We start from the raw sequence: 21,892 nt of genomic DNA on the forward strand, positions 1-21,892 counted from the left end.
AATTTGAACTTTAATTTTTAATTTTTGTTTTTATTTTCCAAATTTTTAGGATATTTTATTTTGTTTTGTTTAGTTATTCAATTTGTTTGTTTCTGAGTGCTGGTTTTCTCGCAGAGTCGCATGTCAAGATTGGTTGGAGAAGAATTAATTCCAGCAAATTTGGAAATTGAGCGGACCTTTCATCGATTGCAACGAGAAAGCAAAGAGGCGCATCAACAACAAAAATAGGAACCAATGGCTAATGTGCAGAACAATCCCATTTTTCAAACTAATGAAGAAGGGATGGTGGACGAAGGAAATATACTCATGGGAGATTTCCTTACCCCTCAGATAATCCAAAGCCAATCCAGCATAGTCTACCCACCGTTTGGACAGCCCAACTTCCAACTGAAAACAAACGTGATACAACTGTTTTAGAATGGGTACTTATTTTATGGTAGAGCTGAGGAGAACCCACATACGCATGTCTCTCCGTTCTTTGGGATATGCCAACACTTCAGGTATTAGGGTATCTCAGACGATGTAATCAAATTGAGGTTGTTTTCACATACACTGCAGGATAAGGCAATTGAATGGCTCACTCCCAACCAATCACCAGCATTACTACATGGAATGATTTAGCACAGAAATTCTGTACCAAGTTCTTCCCGCCCACCAAGATTGTAAAGCTCAAGCATGACATATCCGTCTTCCATCAAGGTGAATGTGAGTCTTTTGATGAAGCCTATAATAGATTTAAAAGAATGTTGCGGAAGTGTCCACATCGTGGGATCAGCAAGGGACTTCAGTCCCAGTACTTCTATGCGGGACTACTTTCGAGTTTCAAAAACATGGTTGACTCTTCATCTAACGGGTCACTATCCACTAAAACCATTGATGAGGTACACAAGTTATTCGAGACTATGTCTACTACATCTGCTAAGTGGACATCAAAATGGGCTATACAAAAGAAGACACTAGGAGTTTATAAGGAAGATGCATTTTCAGCCTTATAAGCAAGGATTAACCCGTTGTTTCATAAAGTAGAAAATATGTCATAATCAGCACATGCCACACAAACTAAGAAGGACAATTGTGGGAAATGTGGAGCTAAACATGTCACAGTAGAGTCTCCAATATTAGTACAAAGAATTGAGCAAGCAGACTGCACAATGAGGACAACGTCAACAAAATAATCTATATGGGGAGACATACAATCCAAGCTAGAAAAAATACCCAAATTTCTCATGGATTAAATAATATCAGAACAGGCCACAGGGTCAATTCCAACAGTAAGAGAAGAACCCTCAACTGGAAAAGATGTTCAGAAAATTCATGGAAAAGACTAATCAGTTCATGAAAAAAAATCGAAGCCACTCTTCAATATCAAAATACCGCAAAAAAAATCTGGAGACTCAAATGGAAAATATGGTAGTTGCTTTCACTGGCAGAGCACCAGGTAGTTTGCCAAGTAATACGAAAATCAACCCAAAGGAGCATGCTAAGGCAATTACAACTCCAAGTGGGGTGCAACTACCTGAAATACATGTCAAGAGGCTAGGTGTAAATCAAGAAACATCCCCTCCCATAGAAGATGAGACGATAGAGCAGGATGAACAACCTAAAGAATCAACTCCAAAGGAAAGTTCAAAGAAATCATGGGATAAGACCGCAGCTACAGTAAATCCATATGAGCCTCCAATTCTATTTCCCCAGAGGTTGAAGAAGCATAAAATGGAGCAGCAGTACACGAAATTTTTCGAAGTATTCAAGAAGCTCATGATGCCCAGCTATGCAAAGTTTCTAAAGGAAATCCTGTCAAATAAATGCAAGTCGGAAGAACATGAGATGATCATGCTAACTGAGAAATGTAGTGCCAGAATTTAGAAGAAGCTCCCATCAAAATTGAAAGATCCAAAGAGTTTTATTGTTCCTTGCACTATTAGTGAAGTTTACTTTAATAAAGCTTTATGTGATCTTGTTGCAAGTATTAATTTGATGTCTCTATCTCTTTTTAGGAAACTTGGATTAAGAGAGGCAAAAGCAACAACAGTGACGCTGCAATTGGCTGACAGATCATTGACACATCTAATAGGAATAATAGAGGACGTACTCATCAAAATAGAAAATTTTATATTTCCTGCGAATTTCCTCATTTTGGATATGGAAGAAGACAAAGACATCCTATTTATACTTGGCAAACCGTTCTTAACAACATGGAGAGCTTTAATTGATGTTCAGAAGGGGCAGTTGATTTTAAGATTGGGGGAGGAGCAGATATCATTCAATGTTTCTAAGGCTATGAAACTTCATACAGAATTAGATAGCTATTTCTAAATTGATGTTATTGATAAGGTGGTACAGGAGATGTTCTTTCTTCACAACCTATCTGATGCATATGAGGCGTATATTACACATTTCCAATCAACTCAGTCAAATTCTCTTGAGAATGAGACATGTGCAAGGTTTTTGGAGACCAACCCACCATACATATTAAAAAGGCACTTCGAGGAACTTGGAATAGGAACCACAAAGCCACTACCTTCTATTCAATAGTTGCCTGTATTGAAACTCAAGTAATTGCCACCACATCTTATATATGCCTATTTGGGAAAGTCATGAACACTCCCAATCATTTTTTCAAACACAGTCAGTGAGGTGGAAGAAGAAAAATTGCTTAGGGTACTTAGAGAGAATAAGACGGCGATTGGATGGAGGATAGCAGATATTAAAGGGATCAGCCCTTTACTGTGTATGCGCAAGATTCTTATGGAGGAGAACTGTAAGCCAAGTATAGAGGGCCAGAGAAGACTGAATCCAAATATAAAAGAAGTGGTTAGGGCAGAGGTATTCAAGCTTCGAGGTGCAGGAATTATCTACCCGATATCAGATAATGCATGGATCAGCCCAGTTCAGGTTGTACCAAAGAAGGGTGAAATCACAGTTGTGCCAAACGAGAAGAATGAACTTATCGCAACTAGAATAGTGACATGATGGAGAGTTTGTGTTGACTATCGCAAACTCAATGCAGCTACAAGGAATGATCACTTCCCACTCTCCTTTATTGATGAAATCCTGGAAAGATTGACAGGGCATTCATACTATTGCTTCCTGGCTGGGTACTTAAGCTACAATCAGATACCAGTTGCGCCAGATGACCAAGAGAAGACCACTTTCACTTGTCCCTACAACACTTTCGCCTACTGTAGGACGCCCTTTGGTCTTTGTAACGCTCTTGCTACATTTCAGATTTGTATGATGGCGATATTCTCCGATATGGTTGAGAGATTCATAGAAGTATTCATGAATGACTTTTCAATTTTTGGATCTTCATTTGATGAATGCTTGGAGCACCTAAGTCTAGTTTTACAGAGATGCAAGGAGACAAATCTGGTCTTAAACCGGGAAAAATGTTATTTTATGGTGCAGAAAGGGATTGTGTTAGGACATCGAGTATCAGCTAAAGGAATTGAGGTGGATATAGTAAAAATTCAGGTGATTGAAAAGTTATCCCCATCAACATCAGTTAAAGGGGTTCGCAATTTCTTGGGACATGCAGGGTTTTACAGGAGATTTATCAAGGACTTTTCGAAAATCACTAAGCTACTATGCAACCTTTTGATGAAGGATGGGTCGTTTGAGTTTATTGAAGAGTACTTGATTGCTTTCACTATCTTGAAGGAGAAACTCACCTGAGCACCAGTAATTGTGGCACCAGACTTGGAATTGCCTTTTGAACTAATGTGTGATGCCAGTGATCATGTCTTGGGTACAGTATTGGAACAACGAAGAAACAAGGTTTTTCATGTCATCTACTATGCGAGCAAAACTCTGAATGATACCCAAATCAACTATGCAACCACTGAAAATGAGCTATTGGCAGTGGTTTATGCGTTCGACAAATTTAGGTCATATTTTGTAAGGTCTAAAGTTATTATCCACACAGATCATGCTGCACTGAAATATTTGATAACAAAGAAAGATGCTAAACCGAGATTGATCTGCTGGATATAACTACTGCAAGAATTTGACATTGAAATCAGGGACAAAAAAGACGGTGAAAATGTTTGGCAAATCCCCTTTCCCGATTAGAGCATGAAGAGACAGGAAAATCAGTGGATATCAATGAAATTTTCCTAGACGAGTAGATGTTCAATGTGGAAGAAGCACATTGGTATACCGATATTGTTAACTACTTGGCCAAGTCCATTCCACCACCGGACTACTCAATCCATCAGAGAAAAAAAAATTTGCTGAATTGAAGTATATTTTTAGGAAGATCCTATTTTTCATAGGCGATGGGTTGATCAAATTATAAGGAGATGTGTGCCTAAAGAAGAAGTGCCCAAAATTCTAGAACACTGCCATTCATCTGCTTATGCGAGACACTTTGGAGCTTTAAAGAGCGCTGCGAAGATTCTTCAATCGGGGTTCTACTCGCCTACACTGTTCAGGGATGCCTTTGAGTTTGTCAAGAGATGTGATAGATGTCAATGTACTGAAAATATCTCGAGGAGGAATGAAATGTCATTAAACAGCATCTTGGAAGTGGAGATATTTGACGTCTGGGGGATTGACTTTATGAGACATTTTTTCTCATCGTACTCAAATCAATATATCTTAGTAGCCGTTGATTACGTATCTAAGTGTGTGGTAGCAATGGCATTGCCTACTAATGATGCTAAAATGGTGATTGGATTCTTGAAAAAGTATTTTCACCCGCTATGACACACCAAGAGCTATAATCAGTGAGGGGGGCAAGCACTTTTGTAAGTGTCGTTTGAATAGTTGTTGAGTAAATATGGCATTAAACACCGGGTAGAGACCCCATAGGCAATTGAAGAGAATACTTGAGGTCACAGTGAGTTCATCTCAGAAAGATTGGTCTAAGAATTTAGATGATGCACTGTGGGCCTACAGAACACCATTCAAGATGTCAATTGGCTCCATACCACTTAGTTTTTGGAAAAGGGTGCTACCTACCTTAAGTTGGAACATCATGCATACTGGGTTATGAAACGGTTGAACATGGATTTGAAGGCCGCTGGTGAAAAGCATTTGCTGCAACTCAATTAGTTAGATGAATTCAAGATGAAAGAATTTGAAAAACTCAAGGCTTTACAAGGAACATACCAAAAAGTGGCATGATCTGCACATTCAGAGTAAAAAATTTTGAGGTGGGGCAGAAAGTTCTTTTATACAACTCGAGACTCAAGATCTTCCCGAGAAAACTGAGATCAAGGTGGTCGGGCCCTTACACTATCACAAGAGTCTCACCATATGGAGCTACAGAGGTCAGCCATGAAACCAAGGGTACCTTCATAGTTAATGGGCAAAGGTTAAAGCATTAGTGGAGTGACGGCTTCTCCAAGCAAAAGTCCACCATTCAGCTAGAGACACCAAAGTGAAGCAGACATGGAAAAGTCGAGTTATCGACTATAAACTAGCGTTGAATGGAAGGCAAATCATTGTATCCTTTTAGTTTAATTTGTTTGTTTGTTTGTATTTTTTTTTCGCATTAGATTAGGAAATTTTCATGTTTTAGCATGTTTGTAATTATAGATCATTGGTCGTCCATATAGGTCACATAGAGTGAAAGCATGCTCCACACGTCTCAATGCATTGAGCGCAAGTCAGGTTCAATTTTGTGTTTTGGCGGTTGGGTAGGAGTTTCACACATTTCAAGGCCAAATTAGGGTTTTTAAAATTTTTCGGGATCAAGGTGTGAATTCAATTATAAATTCGATTTTGTAACTAATTCACAGCCCACACGCAACACATATGGTCTAAGGTATGTTTTTACAATTTTAGGGATGTTGTAGGGCCTAGTCGAGTCTTAATTTGAAAATCGAGTTTCAAGATATTTTGGAAAACGGGAAAAAAGTTTTTACTAACTTTCACGTGCACACACTCATCATAGCAATTTCAATATGGGGGCACAAAGTTCTATCCAAAAAAGAGGTGCCAATGCACGTGATCTATGCGACCGTATAGGCCACGGTGCATTATAGTCGCATACCTTGGTTCAGGGCCTAAAGCCCTGACCAAGTACTCCATGCGACCGCATGCCTCTACTCTATGCGGTCGCATAGAGTAAAAGAAAAAAAAAATAGTTTAAAAAAAAACATGAAACACAACCCACAAACTATACACAGCTATCTTCCTTCCAAACCTCTCAACTCACGGCCTCCAAGACCATACCCACAACTCATCACAAAGACCACAAATTCATAACTCACATCACAATATCATCTTGCATTCACTTGGTGGTATTATTCATTATTCCAAATCTCTACAACTTTGCAAGGTAAGTTTTCTAATCTATCAATTTCGAAATTAGGGATATTTTGTTTTATTTTTGGGTATTTGATGGAGATTGGGTATTGTTGTTGTGATTGTGATTGTGATTGTTTTGTGTAAAAAAGGGAGCTAGAATATAAATTATCAGTTGCCAAAGTTAAGAATTCCAATTATGAACACAAGGTGTTTGATATAGGTCCTAAGTGACGGGTTTTGTGAAATTTTGTGAAGGTTGCAATGGTGGTATTATGTCATTGATATAGTATTGAATGTTATGATAGATTTCTAGGAAAATTAGGTCGAAAAGCACAAAACCCCGAAATGCACACACGTGGGCATAGCATGACCAAATCACGACACCTTATGTCACCTACTTGGCGCTATAAGTTGACAACCCAAACGACATCCAAATGACCCGAGATTTGAATATGTGATAGAGTAAATTAAATACTTTCATATGCCTAGAGATCGCTTGAAAAAAATTCGATATTTCTCGACAATGCCGAGGGGTGAAAGTCTTAGGTCGGCCATGGATCTTAATTGAACAAATTGCACGTTTGAGCTAAGCGTTGTTGGTGTTTGACATTTTCGTGACACAAACTCTATTTTGGGACATATATGATGCATTTTGCACACCAACTTTGTACACGTGCACCTTGAAGTAAGTTTGGGGAGGTTGTGTTTTATATATTCCTTCATTTCTCTTCACTATTCATTTGTACTTGGTGGTCTAATACGCTTCTATATACCTTTGTAGGTTGACGCCAAAAAGATCATCCAAGGAAAAGGGAAAAGTGGGATCCTTGTTGGGCACCACACACACCAGAGAGCCCGAAGGGGGCGTAAGGAGATTTCTCGCCCTCGAGACTGCAACTCGCTTCTCGAACATTGTTAATCATTAGGCAACACTTCCAGAAAGGCTCGATAAGCTGGATGACTTTCCCGATTTTGAAATAGTCAATTTGGTCCAAATTTTTGGATGGGAGAAAGTGGGGGAACGACCTCACCCAGTCTATGAAAATTTAGTCAAGGAGTTCTATGCAAACTTCAACACCGAGATCAATACTCCTGGGATGGAACATTTGCATCAGACGTAGGTTAGGGATAAATGGATCGTGTTCTCTCCAGAGGTCGTCCATGACTATTATCAGCTGAGTTGGAACAGTGTGGTCCCCATCTCAAGTAATTTCAATTGGGATGAGGTAGCCGAAGTACTCTTGGGACGAGAAAATGCATGGCCCCTCCCAACAACAGATTGGCACCAGATCGAGCTTACGCCATCTATAGCAATCATGTGGCTATTCATATGTCACAATATTGAACCAGTCTCACATAGGTCAACATTTACTAATCTGAAGTCAGGGTTCATATATCATCCGGTTTGGGGAAATAAAATCGATCTGACCACTTACATCTATAATCAAATACACACAATTGGAACACGGGGTGACACTGATATTCCTGAGCCTAATTAGCGGGGATTGCAGGGTTGCTGGTGTCACCATCCCATTAGAAGAAGCACCCAATAAAACTAGCCCTTTCATCAAGCGCACTGCACTGGAGGCTTAGGACTGAACTAGGGAAAAGTATCAAGAAAAGTTGGAGAACAAGTGCCGCAGGTAATAGCAAGTCGAGGTTAGGGAACAAAGTAATATGATAAGAGTCATCCAGATAGAGCTGGCTCAACAGTCTGGGATGATGCAATAGCTTTTGGGACGATTTGCTGTGCCATCTCACGATCTCCTCCACCAACAAGAGATGGCACAGCAAATCCCAGCTTTCCACCATCACCTCCATATTGATCAGGGAGTCTCGTATACCCTGTTTTGTGCTTTTACTTTGTACTTGTTCTTTATCATGCATCTTAACCTTCTACTTTTCACATTGAGGACAATAAAATGCATAAGTTTGGGGGAGGTGACATAATTTGATATAAATGTGGCATCTCGATTTTGGCATCCGTTTTTCTTGTATTATTCATATTTCATCAATACATTTACTTAATTGTTGCATTTTGTGTGCTTGTTGAGTGTTAAAAAAAATCCGCATATGTTCTTCATTTTACTGTATTTCTTTTTTTATGTACTTGTGTAGACTTGATAGCCTTGCTGACTATGATGAGATTATTGGAATAGATATTAAGAACTATGATATGGTGCAGAAATTGATTAACCAGAATTTGTTGACGTGGTACTTGACAATCCTTATGCACACGCTCATGCTTTACATGTTAGGTAAGTGATTGGGTTCTTGAATGAAGTAGGAGAAATCGAGAAAAACCTCTATTGTGTTGACCAATAAACCATTTCAGGAATGTTTAGAGATGGTTGATCAATTATAGGGAAACTTAGAGATATGTAGAGGCTCCATACAAGAAATTATATTGTGTGGATTGCCTAAACTAATAAGGTGAAAATTAGGTGAAAGTCTTAAGTTGGGGGTTGTTTTTGGAAACTGAATGTCTAAAAAAACAAAAAGGGGTATAAACTAATTTGTGCAAAAATAATACTTCTTTCCAAGCCTTTATGACTCGAGCAAGTAAGTCTGTAAGGGTACTTCTTTAAAACTTGGTGTCCTAAGGCCAACTGGCTTGGGATTTGCCAGCCCAAAGCTCACTAAAGGAGTCATAGAGAAAGCAAGAGGAAGAGAAGTTAATAAACAGTCATCTGATCGAGTCTTTATAACTCGAGTGAATAAGTCTGCAAGAGTCTAAAACCTGATGTCCTAAAATCAACTGATTTGGAAGTCATTGGTCTAAAGCTCATTATAGGGGTTATGTAGAAAGCAAATGAGAAGATAACCAATAAATAAATAAATAAATAAATAAAAATGAAGAAAGCCCTTGGACATTTGGTTAATGAAACTACACCTTTAATACGAGACTAGTAACTTAAAATCTCAAGTGTCAAAGCAATCAAAACCAGGAGAGCCTTTACTTGTTGACCTGTGAACCTACAATCGTGAGATCTATCTAAACTAAGAGAGGGTAAGGATCGTAAATACTTAAACTCTTAACTTTAGAACACATTCCGAGATAATTGAGTGAAAAGACTAAGTTTGGTGGTGTGTATCTCTCGAGCAAGGTGAGGATATATCAGATTACTTTGGGTTGGGGTTAACTAATCATGAGCTTAATATGTTAGAATGAGTTCACACACACACTTTGAGTATGCATTTAACAGGTAAGGGTTGATTTTATTCTTGCACTATTGAACTGTTCTTTATATTAATTATTGAATTCCAATCCTGAGACTCGGCAAGTGATCAAGCCATGTTTTGTGTAAAGTTAAGTCATTATTTTGTTTGAGAACAAACAATAGTTCAAGTTTTGGGGGTTTGATAAGTGTGTTTTTACACACTTATTCAAGCCATAAAACACGACTATTTCCTAATAAATATAGTGGAATATGACCTAATTCTATTAAATCTTGTTTTGTATGACTATCTTGATGGATATGATGGAATTCAATAGAAAATATGAGGAAAAAGGCCAAAATGGAAGAAAATCAAAGTTCAATGACCAAAATACAAATAGACAAAAGATGACCGAAAAGCATAAACATGGATGTGAAAGAGTTAAAGATCATTTTGGTGAGAACATGGAGTATTGGAAGAAGAAGAAGAAATGAAAATAAAGGTTAAAAACGAGAAATTGGAGTTCAGGGACTAAATTGTAACTTTTGGGAGGTTTTCAATACTATGTAGTCACATAGTATAAAACTCCATGCAGTCGCATACCTATATTCAGCAATTTTCAGGGCCAAAATCAATTGAACTATGCAGTCCCATTGAATTGTGCTATGTAGTCGGGTACAACTCGGCAGGAAAAATCTGATTTCCTTATTTGATTAAAATTCCTTTGGAAACAATTCGTGGCACAGATAAAAAACCCTAGGGTCGTCAAATTAAAGGGGGAATGCATTGAGAAGAAAAAACACCTCTTGGAGTAAATTTGCAGCCACAACAACGAAGGATTTCACGGAGATCGACGGAATTTCACTCGATTTATTGGTCCAGTGATGTTATTTCTTCCAAATATCATGTATTTTGTTAATTTCTCCATTTTAGGCTAGAAATTTATGTACTAGAAAATCGATGAACCTTGTAATGTGATCTTTAATTCCTTATTTCATATTTTTAACATTAAACCACGGTTGATTATTTTGAATGGTTTATATGCATTTAATTTCTTCCGCAATTAAGGGCTCGTAATTGTGTGAGTTTGGGTGACTTGTTTCTTGCATTCGAGAGAAGGGAAATAGGTTCGCCACAGTATAGATCATCGTAGGGTCCGATAGGGAATAGAGATATACCGTTATGCGCTGCGTGAATCTCTAAGTGCTCACAAAACCATTGCATTCTTGTACATTTACATCGGTCGTAGAAATATAAGCTGATGGTATATGAGAATAATTTCAACGCTGCTCGAGAGAAAGTGTTGGATAGATTTAGGAGCATTGATTCTTCAAAATTTCATTGTGGTGTCAATTTGTGAAATCAGGGTTAAATTGAATATTATTTGGAAATTTGTGATCCTAGTGCGTTATACAATCACTGAATAAATTAGATTGCATTCTCAACATTAAATAGTATTCTAGCTCATTTAAACATCACATTGCATTTTGTTCATTACATGTATAATTAGCTTAGTTCAGGGAGTAATTAAGTTATAAAACCACTCGTGATAATTTAGTTTCGGTTAAGGCCAAATTAAATAAAATTAGGCTACTCAACATCTGTGGGACGATATTCGAACTCTAGAATCTACTTTATTATTTGTTAACGAACTGTACACTTGCAATTATTTAAATCGAAAGAATAATTTCGTGAACAGTTAACCATGAAGACGTTGGATAAAAATCCCTTTTTCTCATAATTTCTCATTCTTCGTGGCTTTAGGCACAGGGGGAGTGACTATTAAATTTGGTCAGAGTTTTCTCTCTGCTTCAATAGAAGATGCTCTTTTCAGTGAGTGTGAAATAGACATATTATTCATTTGCGGTCAGAACAAAATTTAAAAACTAAATAGAACACTATTCTTCTCCTTAGCCAACTAATATTCTCATTAAGTAATCATATGTTCTTAAGAAAAAAGAAGAAAAAAACTATGAATTGAAAATCCACTCTTCTTGTTTAGCGAAATGGCTCATCCTGTTTGGTTTTTATTTGTATTATTCTCATGTTAAATACCATATCAGTTTATCTCTTTTTTGTCTTTCAAATTCAATTACCAAACAAATATGAGGTGGTTGAACAAGAATCACGCAACAATAAGCCAACACTTAGCATGATCATGAAGATTAATTCATTCTTGCTCTTGCCATGACATATTATAATTTCTACATTACACATATTCAACTTCTTAGCAACTTATTCATAACTTAAAACTTAAATTTTATTAGGATGAGTAGTGTCATTTACAGCAAGACGAAGAATAATGCTGGCATCTGTACTTCAAGTGGTGGAATGGCAAATTATGTTCTTTGTCAATGAAATCAGCAGAATGGCTTTTCACAGATGAAATCTTTCATATATTGCTTCAGGATCTGACGGACAAGAAGCCTGTATGCTTTTTCTGTGAGATGAAAACTGTCCCAGAAAACATACTCAGATACATTTGAACACGTATATTTACAGAGAAATGCTACTTCTATCGTTCCTGTGCCACAGCACCCGATATTCGAAATTCCAAATCCTGTCATTGTAAATTCAGTTTAAACATTTAGAATAGCAGAACATCCATTTCTTAAGAATGTAAATATAAGAAAAGACGATGTGCTTAAAAATATCTAGTATTATGTCAGACTTTATGTGGTAGGGAGAGAGGAGACGAGGAAAAATTGGGGGGTGGGGGGGGGGGGGGGGAGTAAGGGTATTGGGAGAAATATTCTTCTTAATAAAGGTAAACTAGACAATTGAAATGAAGAGAAGGTTTTTTTACACGAAAAGTTTCATAGTCAGGCTAGTATTAAAGAGAAGCTATCATTATCGCAAGATTGCTAGCAGCAAAAAAATACTTAATATTCGACAAAGTCAATAAGTTGGCAAGTAGCCTTATTACTGAAGAGCTGTTGGCTTTATTCATGATTCAATATGATGTAGAGGAAAAATCTTTGCTTGAATATATTGTTTTTCTTCTTAATTACCATCCCTTCAGATCTTCCATAAAGTTAACGTCTTGATTCGTGTGATCTAATCAACATTTTTGCATTATTTTACGGCAAATCAATCAAGATTATATGCTAAAAATTTCTTGAAGGAAAAAGTTGGATGGTATACCATATTTTTCCGGGTGGTGGATGAGATCAAGTAGAAGATAGTACATATCGAGGTAGTTAATCCGTGCTTCTGGGATTTTTCTGTTAACCAAGTTCAACTCGTCTGATAGCTTCTTGTTGAATAATTGTGACACTTGATTATAAGAGTCTACACATTTTCTTGACACTCCTCCTTTCAAAGTTCTCTGTGATGGCACACATCCAAGTGGTGGTAAACCAAGAACACCAATTCTATGTGACCCCAGTTTGTACAAGTCCTTTGAACATAATGCACAAAAAGCAAATTAGTATTATAATATTATCTATACGGTTTACCAACTAGCAAACATGGATTGCAGATTTAAAGCCGCCAGATTTTACCTGTACAAAGCTGGAAGCATAACTGACCATTAGATCGGCATATGAAGGAATATCATAAACGAATTTTCGCAGAGGAGTGCTAAAATATGTATTGGTAATGTCATTGCTGCCCACAGCCAGTATAACTAGACTTTCTCTTAGGATTTTGGACGTTTGTTCTTCTCCAACTGCCCTTTTAAGCTTCATTATATACTCTTTGAACATTGCTAACTGATCTGATAACGAAAACACCAACTGCATTTCACCAGAAGTTAACAATATAGCAAAAGTTTGGAACAATGATTAGTAAAAATTGAAATAGATTTCAAAAAATAATGTAAGATTTATACTGCCACATCAGATGTTAGAGGATCGTATCCTGCGCCTCCGGATGCAAAATTTACGCCTGTTAAGAGATCCTGAGTTTGTAGAGATGGATCGAGGTATGCAGGCAAAAGAGCTTTAATTCCCAATTCTTCAGCTGAAATAAAGACAATAATAAATTTAGTTTCGCATCAAGGAGAAATGACTCCAAACAGAGGCATGCACAGATGCACGCATGGCTGGGGAATGAAAGGTTCCTTTTTCTTACAGTACTTCGATTTGAATAGATACAATGGAGACTGGTTGGGGCCTGTAGCTCAGAAGATTAGAGTATGTGGCTATGAACCACAAAGTCAAGGATTTGAATCCCTCCACACCCACAACTAGCTCAAAAGGGACTACCTTTCCCTCTGGAGATAGGAAAATCATGCTTACTAGGAAAATCATGCTTACACACAAAATTAAGCCTTGTTTCAATAAATTTGGTGTTAGGGACATGAATCTGTTTTTCTTGACTCCATTTAGGTAATTGCTAGATATACCGGAAGATTTGAAGCAACTAGAATGTGAGAGAGAACGATGCACATTACCAATTAAGTCAAGAGGGACTTTTCCATTGGAAAATCTTCCTGTTGGCTTTCCTCCCATAAAATCTTGTCCATATGGAGGATAATTGACTTTAGCTATTGTGTTAATGCAGTTGTTGTTGCCAGTATCAACAATGGAATCTCCAAATACAAAAAGTGCTGGAATTGTGTTGTTTTTTGGTAATTCTATTACAGATTCACTGATACAAACAAGAAATGAAAGAGAAACGCTTGACAATATTAAAAGGGGAAACAGTTTCAAGCAGAAGAACTGCATTGTTACTGGACACTAACCTGCAGAGCCCGTCACCAGGATACATGGAGGCTAAGTTGTATCTTTATACACCATTTTTTCGGCTTTATTTCCATTTTTATTTTACTTATTTCGTTGCATTTTCATCTCGAATTTATTAAATTGGGGGAAATTAGCAAATATTTGAAAAGGTTGGATAAAAATACCTTTTCCCCATAATTTCTCAATCTTCCTTTTATTAGAGTATTTATAGCACTAGTTAGAGTTTTTCATTAAAATTCGCATAGATTTAGGGTGTGTTTAAGCTCCATTATTTGGCATTATAATGAGATGAATAGTATTTTTTTTTTTTTTAAATGAGTGGTTGAAAATTTTTTGATTTCCATAGAATCGGGGATTTATATATCTATGGAAAACTCTAATTAGTGCTGTAAATACTCTAATACCTTTTCCAGGCTTTAGTTGCAATGCGTGTGACTCTTCATCCCTTGTCTAGGTTGTTTCTCTGTATACTTTCATATTCATAATGACCTAATAGGCCAGATGTCAACAATTCTTACAGCCACTATGCAAACCAAACAATACTCTTAATGAAGCTACCATTTGGAAAGGTGGTTACACCCCAACTCTTCAAATTTGGTCGAGTTGTCCCGCTACTTTAATGGAAGATAAAATCTTCAATGAGTGTGAAATAGAAATTTTCTTCGTTTGATGTCTCAATATAAGATAAAAACTAGCAAGCTTACTAGCCCCTCATCGGGTGGCCGAGTCGGTGGAGTAGGTGAGTGTGGAGACCTTTAGTCACGAGTTCGATTCCTCCTACCAACACTTTCTCGGTCGAGCCTATCGCACGGGGTTTATTTAGTGCGGTGTACCTGACTGACGTGATTTGTAGGCTATTGCATCAGCGCGAGGATTTACCTAGTGCGCACCCAAAGGGTAGCGGCTACGGATTCCCCCGTCATTTAAAAAAAATAAAAAATAAAAAAAATAAATAAATAAATGTAGCAAGCTGACTATTCTTCACCATATAAATCTAATATTCTTGTTAACTAATCTTGTGTTCTTAAGAAAAAAGAAAAAAATGATAATAAATCCACTCATCTTGTTTAGCGAAATGGTTCGTTATGTTCGGTTTGCATCTGTATTATTCTCACTTATGTTAACTCCCATATCATTTTCCTATCTTTTTTGTCTTTCATATTCAATTACCAAACAAAGATGAGGTGGTTAAATAAGAATCACATAACAATGGAATAGGCCAACAATTGTGACGAACAATGAATATCTGTTCATTAGGCCAACAATTGTGATGAACAATGAAGATCTGTTCATTCTTGCATTTGCCACGAGATACATTATCTCTAAATTACACAAATTCAACTTCTTAGCAACTTATACATAATCGTCCAAGTACATGAACAGTACTGACCAAACATTTAAGAATTTTGTTACTCTTTCAAATGATGAAAACATATTGTGCATGTTTGGCTGGTAATACTTGGCAGCTGTACTTCAAGAAGAAGGGCAAATAATGCTGATAGTTACTGAAATCAGCAGAATGGCTTTACACAGATGAAATCCTTCATGTATTGCTCGAGGATCTGAAGAACAAGAAGGCCTGTACGCTTTTTCTGTGAGATGAAAACTGTCCCAGAAAACATACTCAGATACATTTGAACATGTACATTAACAGAGAAATGCTACTTCTATTGTTCCTATGCCACAGCACCCGATATTCGAAATTCCAAATCCTGTCATTGTAAATTCAGTTTAAACATTTAGAATGGCTGAATATCCATTTCTTAAGAATTTAATTATATGAAAAGATGATGAGCTTAATATGATATGAGTATTATGTCAGACTTTATTGGGCGGGAGAGGGGAGACGAGGAAAAATGGGGTGGAGAAAGGGTAGAGGGAGAACTACCCTTCTTAATCAAGGTAAACTAGACAATTGAGACGAAGAGAAGGCTTTTTGAACTTGAAGTTTCATAGTCAGGCTTGTACTAAAGAGAAGCTATTATTATTGCAAGAATGCTAGTAGCAAAATTTTCCTTGAATATATTGTTTTTCTTCTAATTATCATTCCTTTCTGTTAACCAAGTTCAACTCATCTGATAGCTTCTTGTTGAATAACTGTGATACTTGATTATAAGAATCTACACATTTTCTTATTTCTCCTCCTTTCAAAGTTCTCTGTGATGGAACACATCCAAGTGGTAAACCGGAAACACCAATTCTATGTCAATTTGTACAAGTCCTTTGAACGTAATGCACAAAAAGCAAATTAGTATTATAATCTTATCCTATACTGTTTACCAACTAGCAAACATGCATTGCAGGTTAAAGCTGGAAGCAGAACTGACCATTAGATCAGCATATGAAGGAATGTCGTAAACGAATTTTCACAGAGGAGTGCTAAAATATGTATTGATAATATCATTTCTCCCGTAGCCACTATAACTAGACTTTCTCTTAGGATTTTGGAAATTCGTTCTTCTCCAACAACCTCCTTAAGCTTCATTATATACTCCTTGAACATTGTTAACTGATCTGATAACGAAAAGACCAACTGCATTTCACATGAAGTTAACAAAACAGCATAAGTTTGGAACAATGAATAAGTAAAAATTGAAACAGATTTCAAAAAATAATGTCAGATGTATACTGCAATATCAGACTTTAGAGGATCATATCTTGCTCCCCCAGATGCAAAATTTACGCCTGTTACGAGATCTTGAGTTTGCAGAGATGGATTGAGGTATGCGGGCAAAAGATCTTTAATTCCCATTTCTTCAGCCGAAATAAAGACAATAATAAATTTAGTTCAGCATCGAGGAGAAATGACTCCAAACAGAGGCATGCACAGATGCACGCATGGCTGGGGAATGAAAGGTTCCTTTTTCTTACAGTACTTCGATTTGAACAGATGCATTGGAGACAGGTTGGGTTCAGTAGCTCAGAAGATTAGAGTACGTGGCTATGAAGCACGATGTCAAGGATTTGAATCCCTTCTCACCCACAACTAGCTCAAAAGGAATACCTTTCGCTCTGGAGGTAGGAAAATCATGCTCAGACACAAAATTAAGCCTTGTTTCAATAAATTTGGTCTTACGAACATGAATATCTTTTTCTTGACTCCATTTAGGTAATTGCTAGATATACTGAAAGATTTAAAGCAACTAGATCGCGAGAGAGAACGATGCATACTACCAATTAAGTCAGAGGGAACTTTTCAATTGGAAAATCTTCCTGTTGGCTTTCCTCCCATAAAATCTTGTCCATAATTGACTTTAGCTATTGTGTTGATACAGTTGTTGTTACCAGTATTAACTATGGAATCTCCAAATACAAAAAGTGCTGGAATTGTGTGTGTGTGTGTGTTTTTTTTTTGGTAATTCTATTACAGTTTCACTAATACAAACAAGAAATGAAAGAGAAACGCTTGACAATACTAAAAGGGGAAACAGTTTCAAGCAGAAGAACTGCATCGTTATTGAACACTAACCTGCAGAGCCTTCATCAAGATACATGGAGGCTAAGTTGAATCTTTATGCAGCATTTTTTGATTTATTTCCTCTTTTATTTTACTTATTTTGTTGCATTTTCATATTGAATTTATTATTTCCAATGTAGATAAGATATGGGACCAACCACACTTGATCCATGTTCTTCAGTTTCTCGTACTTGACAAAAAAGTAGAAGTATAATTATGGATCGTCTAGTGGTCTCCTTTTTTCCCTAATAAGTGTATGTAAGTCATGTTGGACTCGCGTTTTCTACTGTTGGGTGCGTGTATTATGTTTGTGTTGACATCTTCTTTCAACCTCTAAAGAATTTCACTTCAAAATTTCTGCCAGTTAAATGTGTTACATTGATAAGAAACATTTAGACCTCAAAATTACTTCATTTCTTGTTATAAAAGTATATAACGAGTCATATTCGTGTTGCTATTTTGATGAAATAATATGTTAGGCTATTAGAATGAGCAGCGTGGTAATAGGGTAGCAGTGGTATTGTATAAAAGATTTCTAAGTTACTAAATTAGTTAAAAAAAAACTCTAATTAGTGTTGTAAATACTCTAATACTTTTTTCAGGCTTTAGTCACAATGAGAGTGACTCGATAACTAATTTCGTGTTCTTAAGAAAGAGTAAAAAAAAATGAAATAAGAATCCACTCATCTTGTTTAGCAAAATGGTTCGTCGTGTTTGGTTTGCGTCTTTATTATTCTCACTTATGTTAAATCCCATATCATTTTCAGATGTTTTTTTGTCTTTCATATTCAATTACCAAACAAATCCGAGGTGGTTGAACAAGAATCACGTAACAATAGAATAGGCCAACACTTGTGATGAACAATGAAGACCTGTCCATTCTTGCATTTGCCACGAGATACAATATCTCTAAATTACGCAAATTCAACTTCTTAGTACATAATCTACCAAGTAAATGTATAGTACTGACCAAACAAATCGAAAGAATTTTGTACTCTTTCAAAATGATAAAAACACATTGCATGTTTGGTAGGTAATAATCGATGGCAATGGCATTCTTCAATCCTATTGCCAATCACGCCAACAACGTTAAATGAAAATCTTGAATACCTGTTCCTATAATAGTTATGAGTAAATTAAAACAATAGTAAGGTTGTTGGCAAATAATAATGTTGGCAGCTGTACTTCAAGTGGAAGGGTAAATAATGTTGATAGTCACTGAAATCAGCAGAATGGCTTTTCACAGATGAAATCCTTCATGTGTTGCTCGAGGATCTGATGAACAAGAAGCCTGTATGCTTTTTCTGTGAGATGAAAACTGTCCCAAAAAACATACTCAGATACATTTGAACATGTACATTTACAGAGAAATGCTACTTCAATTGTTCCTGTACCACAGCAGCCGATATTCGAAATTCCAAATCCTGTCAAGGTAAATTCAATTTAAAATTTTCTAATGGAAGAAGATGCATTGATCAAGAATGCAATGATGTATGAAAAGTTGTAGTGCTTAATAAGAAATGAGCATCATTTTAGACTTCATGTAGGAAGGGAGTGGGGAAAGGTGAGACAGGTGAAATTGAGTGGAGAAAGGGGGAACAGAGGGAGAAATATCCTTTTTAATAAAGGTAAATGAGACGAAGATAACTCTTTTTAAATGAAAAGTTTTGAAGTCAGGCTAATGAAAAAGACCTTGTAAAGAAATTTGTCTAAAGAGAAATGTTTTTATTGAAAGAAAGCTAGTGGCAAAAAATACTTGGACAAAGTTAAGAAATTGTCTAAAATTATTGAAAAGCTGTTGGCCTTACCCACAATTCGGTACAATATACAGGTGAAATCTCTTCTTAAATAGAGTGCTGTTCTTGTTAATTACTATCCTCTTGTATCTTTGATAAAACATAATGTCTTGACTTGCGATATCGAATCGTCGTTTTTTTACTGCATTATTTTTCTACAGACCTCAACACCACCAAAGTCTATGGTAATTGGTAACCAACAATCAAAATCATGCTTTTAAAAATATTTTTTGAAGAAAAAAGATAGATGCTTTACCATATTTTTCTGGGTTGTGGATGACATCAAGTGGAAGATTGTAGATGTCTAGGTAGATCATCCGTGCTTCAGGGAGTCTGCTACTAATCAAGTTCAGCTCGTTTGATAACTTCTTGTTGAATAACTGACACATTTGATTATAAGAATCCACACATTTCCTTGTCACTCCTCCTTTCAAAGTTCTTTGTGATGGCAAACATCCAATTGGTGGTAATCCGAAAACACCAATTCTACGCAAGCCCAGTCCATACAAGTCCTTAAATGTAATGCACGAAATCAAATTAATGTTTCCCTTCGAGTACTGCATAGAAATAGTTCTGATATGTAAAAATATTAATCTTATTATGTGCTAAGTTCTAATTCCTGGAGATTCTCTTGTAAATGATGTAATAAAAATGTACAAGTGTTGGTTTTCTGCACTTTTGAGCTTAACACATTGTGACATGCTTGATAACGTGTAACAGAAATAATGGACCGCACTTGAGAGGGAAAAAAACTAAAAACTAAAATCTTATTCACTTTAGTGTTCAGTTTAGTCGAGTATTGCATACTAAACATGCCATGAAGGTGTAATGACACCAGATTTTACCTGCACAAAGCTGGAAGCAGAACTGACCATTAGATCAGCATACGAAGGAACATCATAAATGGATTTTCGCAGAGGTGAACCAAAATATGTATTGGTAACATCATTGCTGCCGGTAACAACTGTAACTAAACTATTTCTTAAGATTTGGGATGTGCGTTCTTCTCCAACAATCCCCTTAAGTTTCATTATATACTCTCTGAACATTTCTAACTGATCAGACAACGACAAGACAGACTGCGTTTCACCAGAAGATTAACAAATTAGCATAAGTTCGGGAAAATGAATAAACAATAATTAAAACGGGTTACAAAGAATAAAGTGAGAAAGGTACCGCAAGATCAGATGTTAGAGGATCATATCCTGCGCCTCCAGAGGCAAAGTTTACACCAGTTACGAGATCTTGAGCTTGCAGTGATGGATCAAGGTATGCAGGCAGAAGAGGTTTAATTCCCAATTCTTCAGCTGAAATAAAGACGTTAAATGAAATTTAGTTTAGCATCGAGGAGAAATTACTCAAAATAGTGGCGCGCAAACGCTAACACATGGCCTTGGGTGGGGTTTCAGAGGATTAGAGTACGTGGCTACGGGCCACGATGTTGAGGATTCGCTCCCTCCTCTCTGACAACAAATCCAAAAGGGAAGCATATTTTGCCACGTGCAACAACGATAAAAACAAAATAAGCCTTGTTTCAGTAATTTTTGGGTTGGGAACATGTATCTGTTTTCTTGACTCCCTTCAGTTCATTACAAGATATACTAGAGTTAGGCCCTTGAGAGGGAAATATGATTATTACCAATTATGTCAGAGGGGACTTTCCCATTGGAAAATCTTCCGGTCGGCTTTCCTCCCATAAAATCTTGGCCATACGGAGGATAATTGACTTTGAATATTGTATTGAGGTTGTTGTTGTTACCAGTATCAACTATGGAATCCCCAAATACAAAAACTGCTGGAATTGTGTCGTTTTCTGGTAATTCTATCGCTGATTCACCAATACAAACAAGAAACGAAAGAGAAACACCTAACAATACCAAAAAGGGAAATAGTTCTAAGCCGAAGAACTGCATTGCTATTCAACAATACCCTGCAGAGCCCTTCACCAAGAAACCAGCTTTAATGCACCTGCTGTTTCAGCATTTTTTTTTTCCTACTACTATTTTATAGTTTTTTTGGTGGATTTTCATCAAGAACTTGATTTGTTATTTCCAATGTAAATATGGGTTGAACTACCTCACATGTTCTATTCTATTCTCTCATCAATGACGGTTACCCTGTTTGATTTTTTGCATTAATGGAAGTTATTCGCATTTTCCTTTTTCAAGAGCGTGTTAGTCGTGTTGGACTTCTACTATATAGTGTCGGATGCGTAAATCATGCTTGTGTTGGCATCTTCTCTTCAACCTTTAGACCTCAAAAATGCTTCTACTGTTGGTATAAAAGTCAAATTTTCTGGGTTCTATTTAGATCACATGATATGTTAGGTAAAGAGGTAATCAGGAATGGGCATTGTTTCCCAGAGCAAATTGCGCCTTTCATTCTGAGCCAACAGAATGCCATACTGTGAAATTAATACCAAGCTCATTAATGATGTGCAAACCTACTCTCGTGTCTAAATCTAGAAAACTTTAAATAGTATAAATAAGCCTTTTAACATATTTTCTGCTTGAAATAAAATTGTCTTTAAAATTTTC

General features: G+C 36.6%; 4 protein-coding genes across 5 annotated transcripts; 1 reads left to right on the forward strand and 3 right to left on the reverse strand.

The window, feature by feature from the left end:
* Positions 1 to 1,398: 1,398 nt before the first annotated feature.
* On the forward strand, positions 1,399 to 2,316 carry LOC111381043. Its single transcript, XM_023004740.1, has 3 exons — positions 1,399 to 1,849; positions 1,946 to 2,088; positions 2,221 to 2,316. Exons 1-3 carry the CDS (start codon positions 1,399 to 1,401, stop codon positions 2,314 to 2,316), a joined length of 690 nt encoding a protein of 229 aa, XP_022860508.1.
* A 9,234-nt stretch (positions 2,317 to 11,550) lies between these two features.
* LOC111381039 (GDSL esterase/lipase EXL1-like) lies at positions 11,551 to 14,248 on the reverse strand. The gene is made up of 5 exons (XM_023004737.1): positions 13,811 to 14,248; positions 13,247 to 13,377; positions 12,918 to 13,151; positions 12,559 to 12,814; positions 11,551 to 11,974 (listed from the first exon to the last, which is right to left on the reverse strand). Exons 1-5 carry the CDS (start codon positions 14,082 to 14,084, stop codon positions 11,775 to 11,777), a joined length of 1,095 nt encoding a protein of 364 aa, XP_022860505.1. The 5' UTR covers positions 14,085 to 14,248; the 3' UTR covers positions 11,551 to 11,774.
* Positions 14,249 to 15,328: 1,080 nt separating this feature from the next.
* On the reverse strand, positions 15,329 to 17,780 carry LOC111381040 (GDSL esterase/lipase EXL3-like). The gene is made up of 4 exons (XM_023004738.1): positions 17,572 to 17,780; positions 16,732 to 16,856; positions 16,430 to 16,635; positions 15,329 to 15,814 (listed from the first exon to the last, which is right to left on the reverse strand). The coding sequence occupies exons 1-3, from the start codon at positions 17,594 to 17,596 to the stop codon at positions 16,432 to 16,434; spliced, it is 354 nt and encodes a 117-aa protein (XP_022860506.1). The 5' UTR covers positions 17,597 to 17,780; the 3' UTR covers positions 15,329 to 15,814; positions 16,430 to 16,431.
* A 631-nt stretch (positions 17,781 to 18,411) lies between these two features.
* Positions 18,412 to 21,736, reverse strand: LOC111381038 (GDSL esterase/lipase EXL3-like). Of its 2 annotated transcripts, none has more exons than XM_023004735.1 (5): positions 20,995 to 21,736; positions 20,532 to 20,662; positions 20,201 to 20,434; positions 19,612 to 19,912; positions 18,412 to 18,983 (listed from the first exon to the last, which is right to left on the reverse strand). In XM_023004735.1, the coding sequence occupies exons 1-5, from the start codon at positions 21,266 to 21,268 to the stop codon at positions 18,784 to 18,786; spliced, it is 1,140 nt and encodes a 379-aa protein (XP_022860503.1). In that variant the 5' UTR covers positions 21,269 to 21,736; the 3' UTR covers positions 18,412 to 18,783. The 2 variants fall into 2 exon arrangements, with proteins under 2 accessions (XP_022860503.1, XP_022860504.1); XM_023004736.1 differs by having other exon boundaries at positions 19,612 to 19,867; positions 20,995 to 21,730.
* Between the last annotated feature and the right edge of the window lie 156 nt (positions 21,737 to 21,892).

This window comes from Olea europaea, unplaced genomic scaffold (genome assembly GCF_002742605.1).
Source record: "Olea europaea var. sylvestris unplaced genomic scaffold, O_europaea_v1 scaffold2242, whole genome shotgun sequence".
NCBI classification, from domain to species: Eukaryota; Viridiplantae; Streptophyta; class Magnoliopsida; order Lamiales; family Oleaceae; genus Olea; species Olea europaea.

Bases quoted from the DNA above. Each gene is read 5' to 3' on its own strand.
- LOC111381043 (XM_023004740.1), top strand. From the start codon at position 1,399: ATGGAAAATATGGTAGTTGCTTTCACTGGCAGAGCACCAGGTAGTTTG. The intron at 1,850-1,945 runs GTAGTGCCAGAA...ACTTTAATAAAG, and splicing joins GATCATGCTAACTGAGAAAT to CTTTATGTGATCTTGTTGCA. The intron at 2,089-2,220 runs GTACTCATCAAA...ATTGATGTTCAG, and splicing joins TAATAGGAATAATAGAGGAC to AAGGGGCAGTTGATTTTAAG.
- LOC111381039 (XM_023004737.1), bottom strand. From the start codon at position 14,084: ATGCAGTTCTTCTGCTTGAAACTGTTTCCCCTTTTAATATTGTCAAGC. The intron at 13,378-13,810 runs GTAATGTGCATC...TCTTTATTTCAG, and splicing joins AGTCCCTCTTGACTTAATTG to CTGAAGAATTGGGAATTAAA. The intron at 11,975-12,558 runs GTATACCATCCA...TTACAATGACAG, and splicing joins CCACCACCCGGAAAAATATG to GATTTGGAATTTCGAATATC.
- LOC111381040 (XM_023004738.1), bottom strand. From the start codon at position 17,596: ATGTATCTTGATGAAGGCTCTGCAG. The intron at 16,857-17,571 runs GTTAGTGTTCAA...TTTCGGCTGAAG, and splicing joins TCTTGATGAAGGCTCTGCAG to AAATGGGAATTAAAGATCTT. The intron at 16,636-16,731 runs GTATACATCTGA...TGTGAAATGCAG, and splicing joins CTCTAAAGTCTGATATTGCA to TTGGTCTTTTCGTTATCAGA.
- LOC111381038 (XM_023004735.1), bottom strand. From the start codon at position 21,268: ATGCAGTTCTTCGGCTTAGAACTATTTCCCTTTTTGGTATTGTTAGGT. The intron at 20,663-20,994 runs GTAATAATCATA...TCTTTATTTCAG, and splicing joins AGTCCCCTCTGACATAATTG to CTGAAGAATTGGGAATTAAA. The intron at 18,984-19,611 runs GTAAAGCATCTA...TTACCTTGACAG, and splicing joins CCACAACCCAGAAAAATATG to GATTTGGAATTTCGAATATC.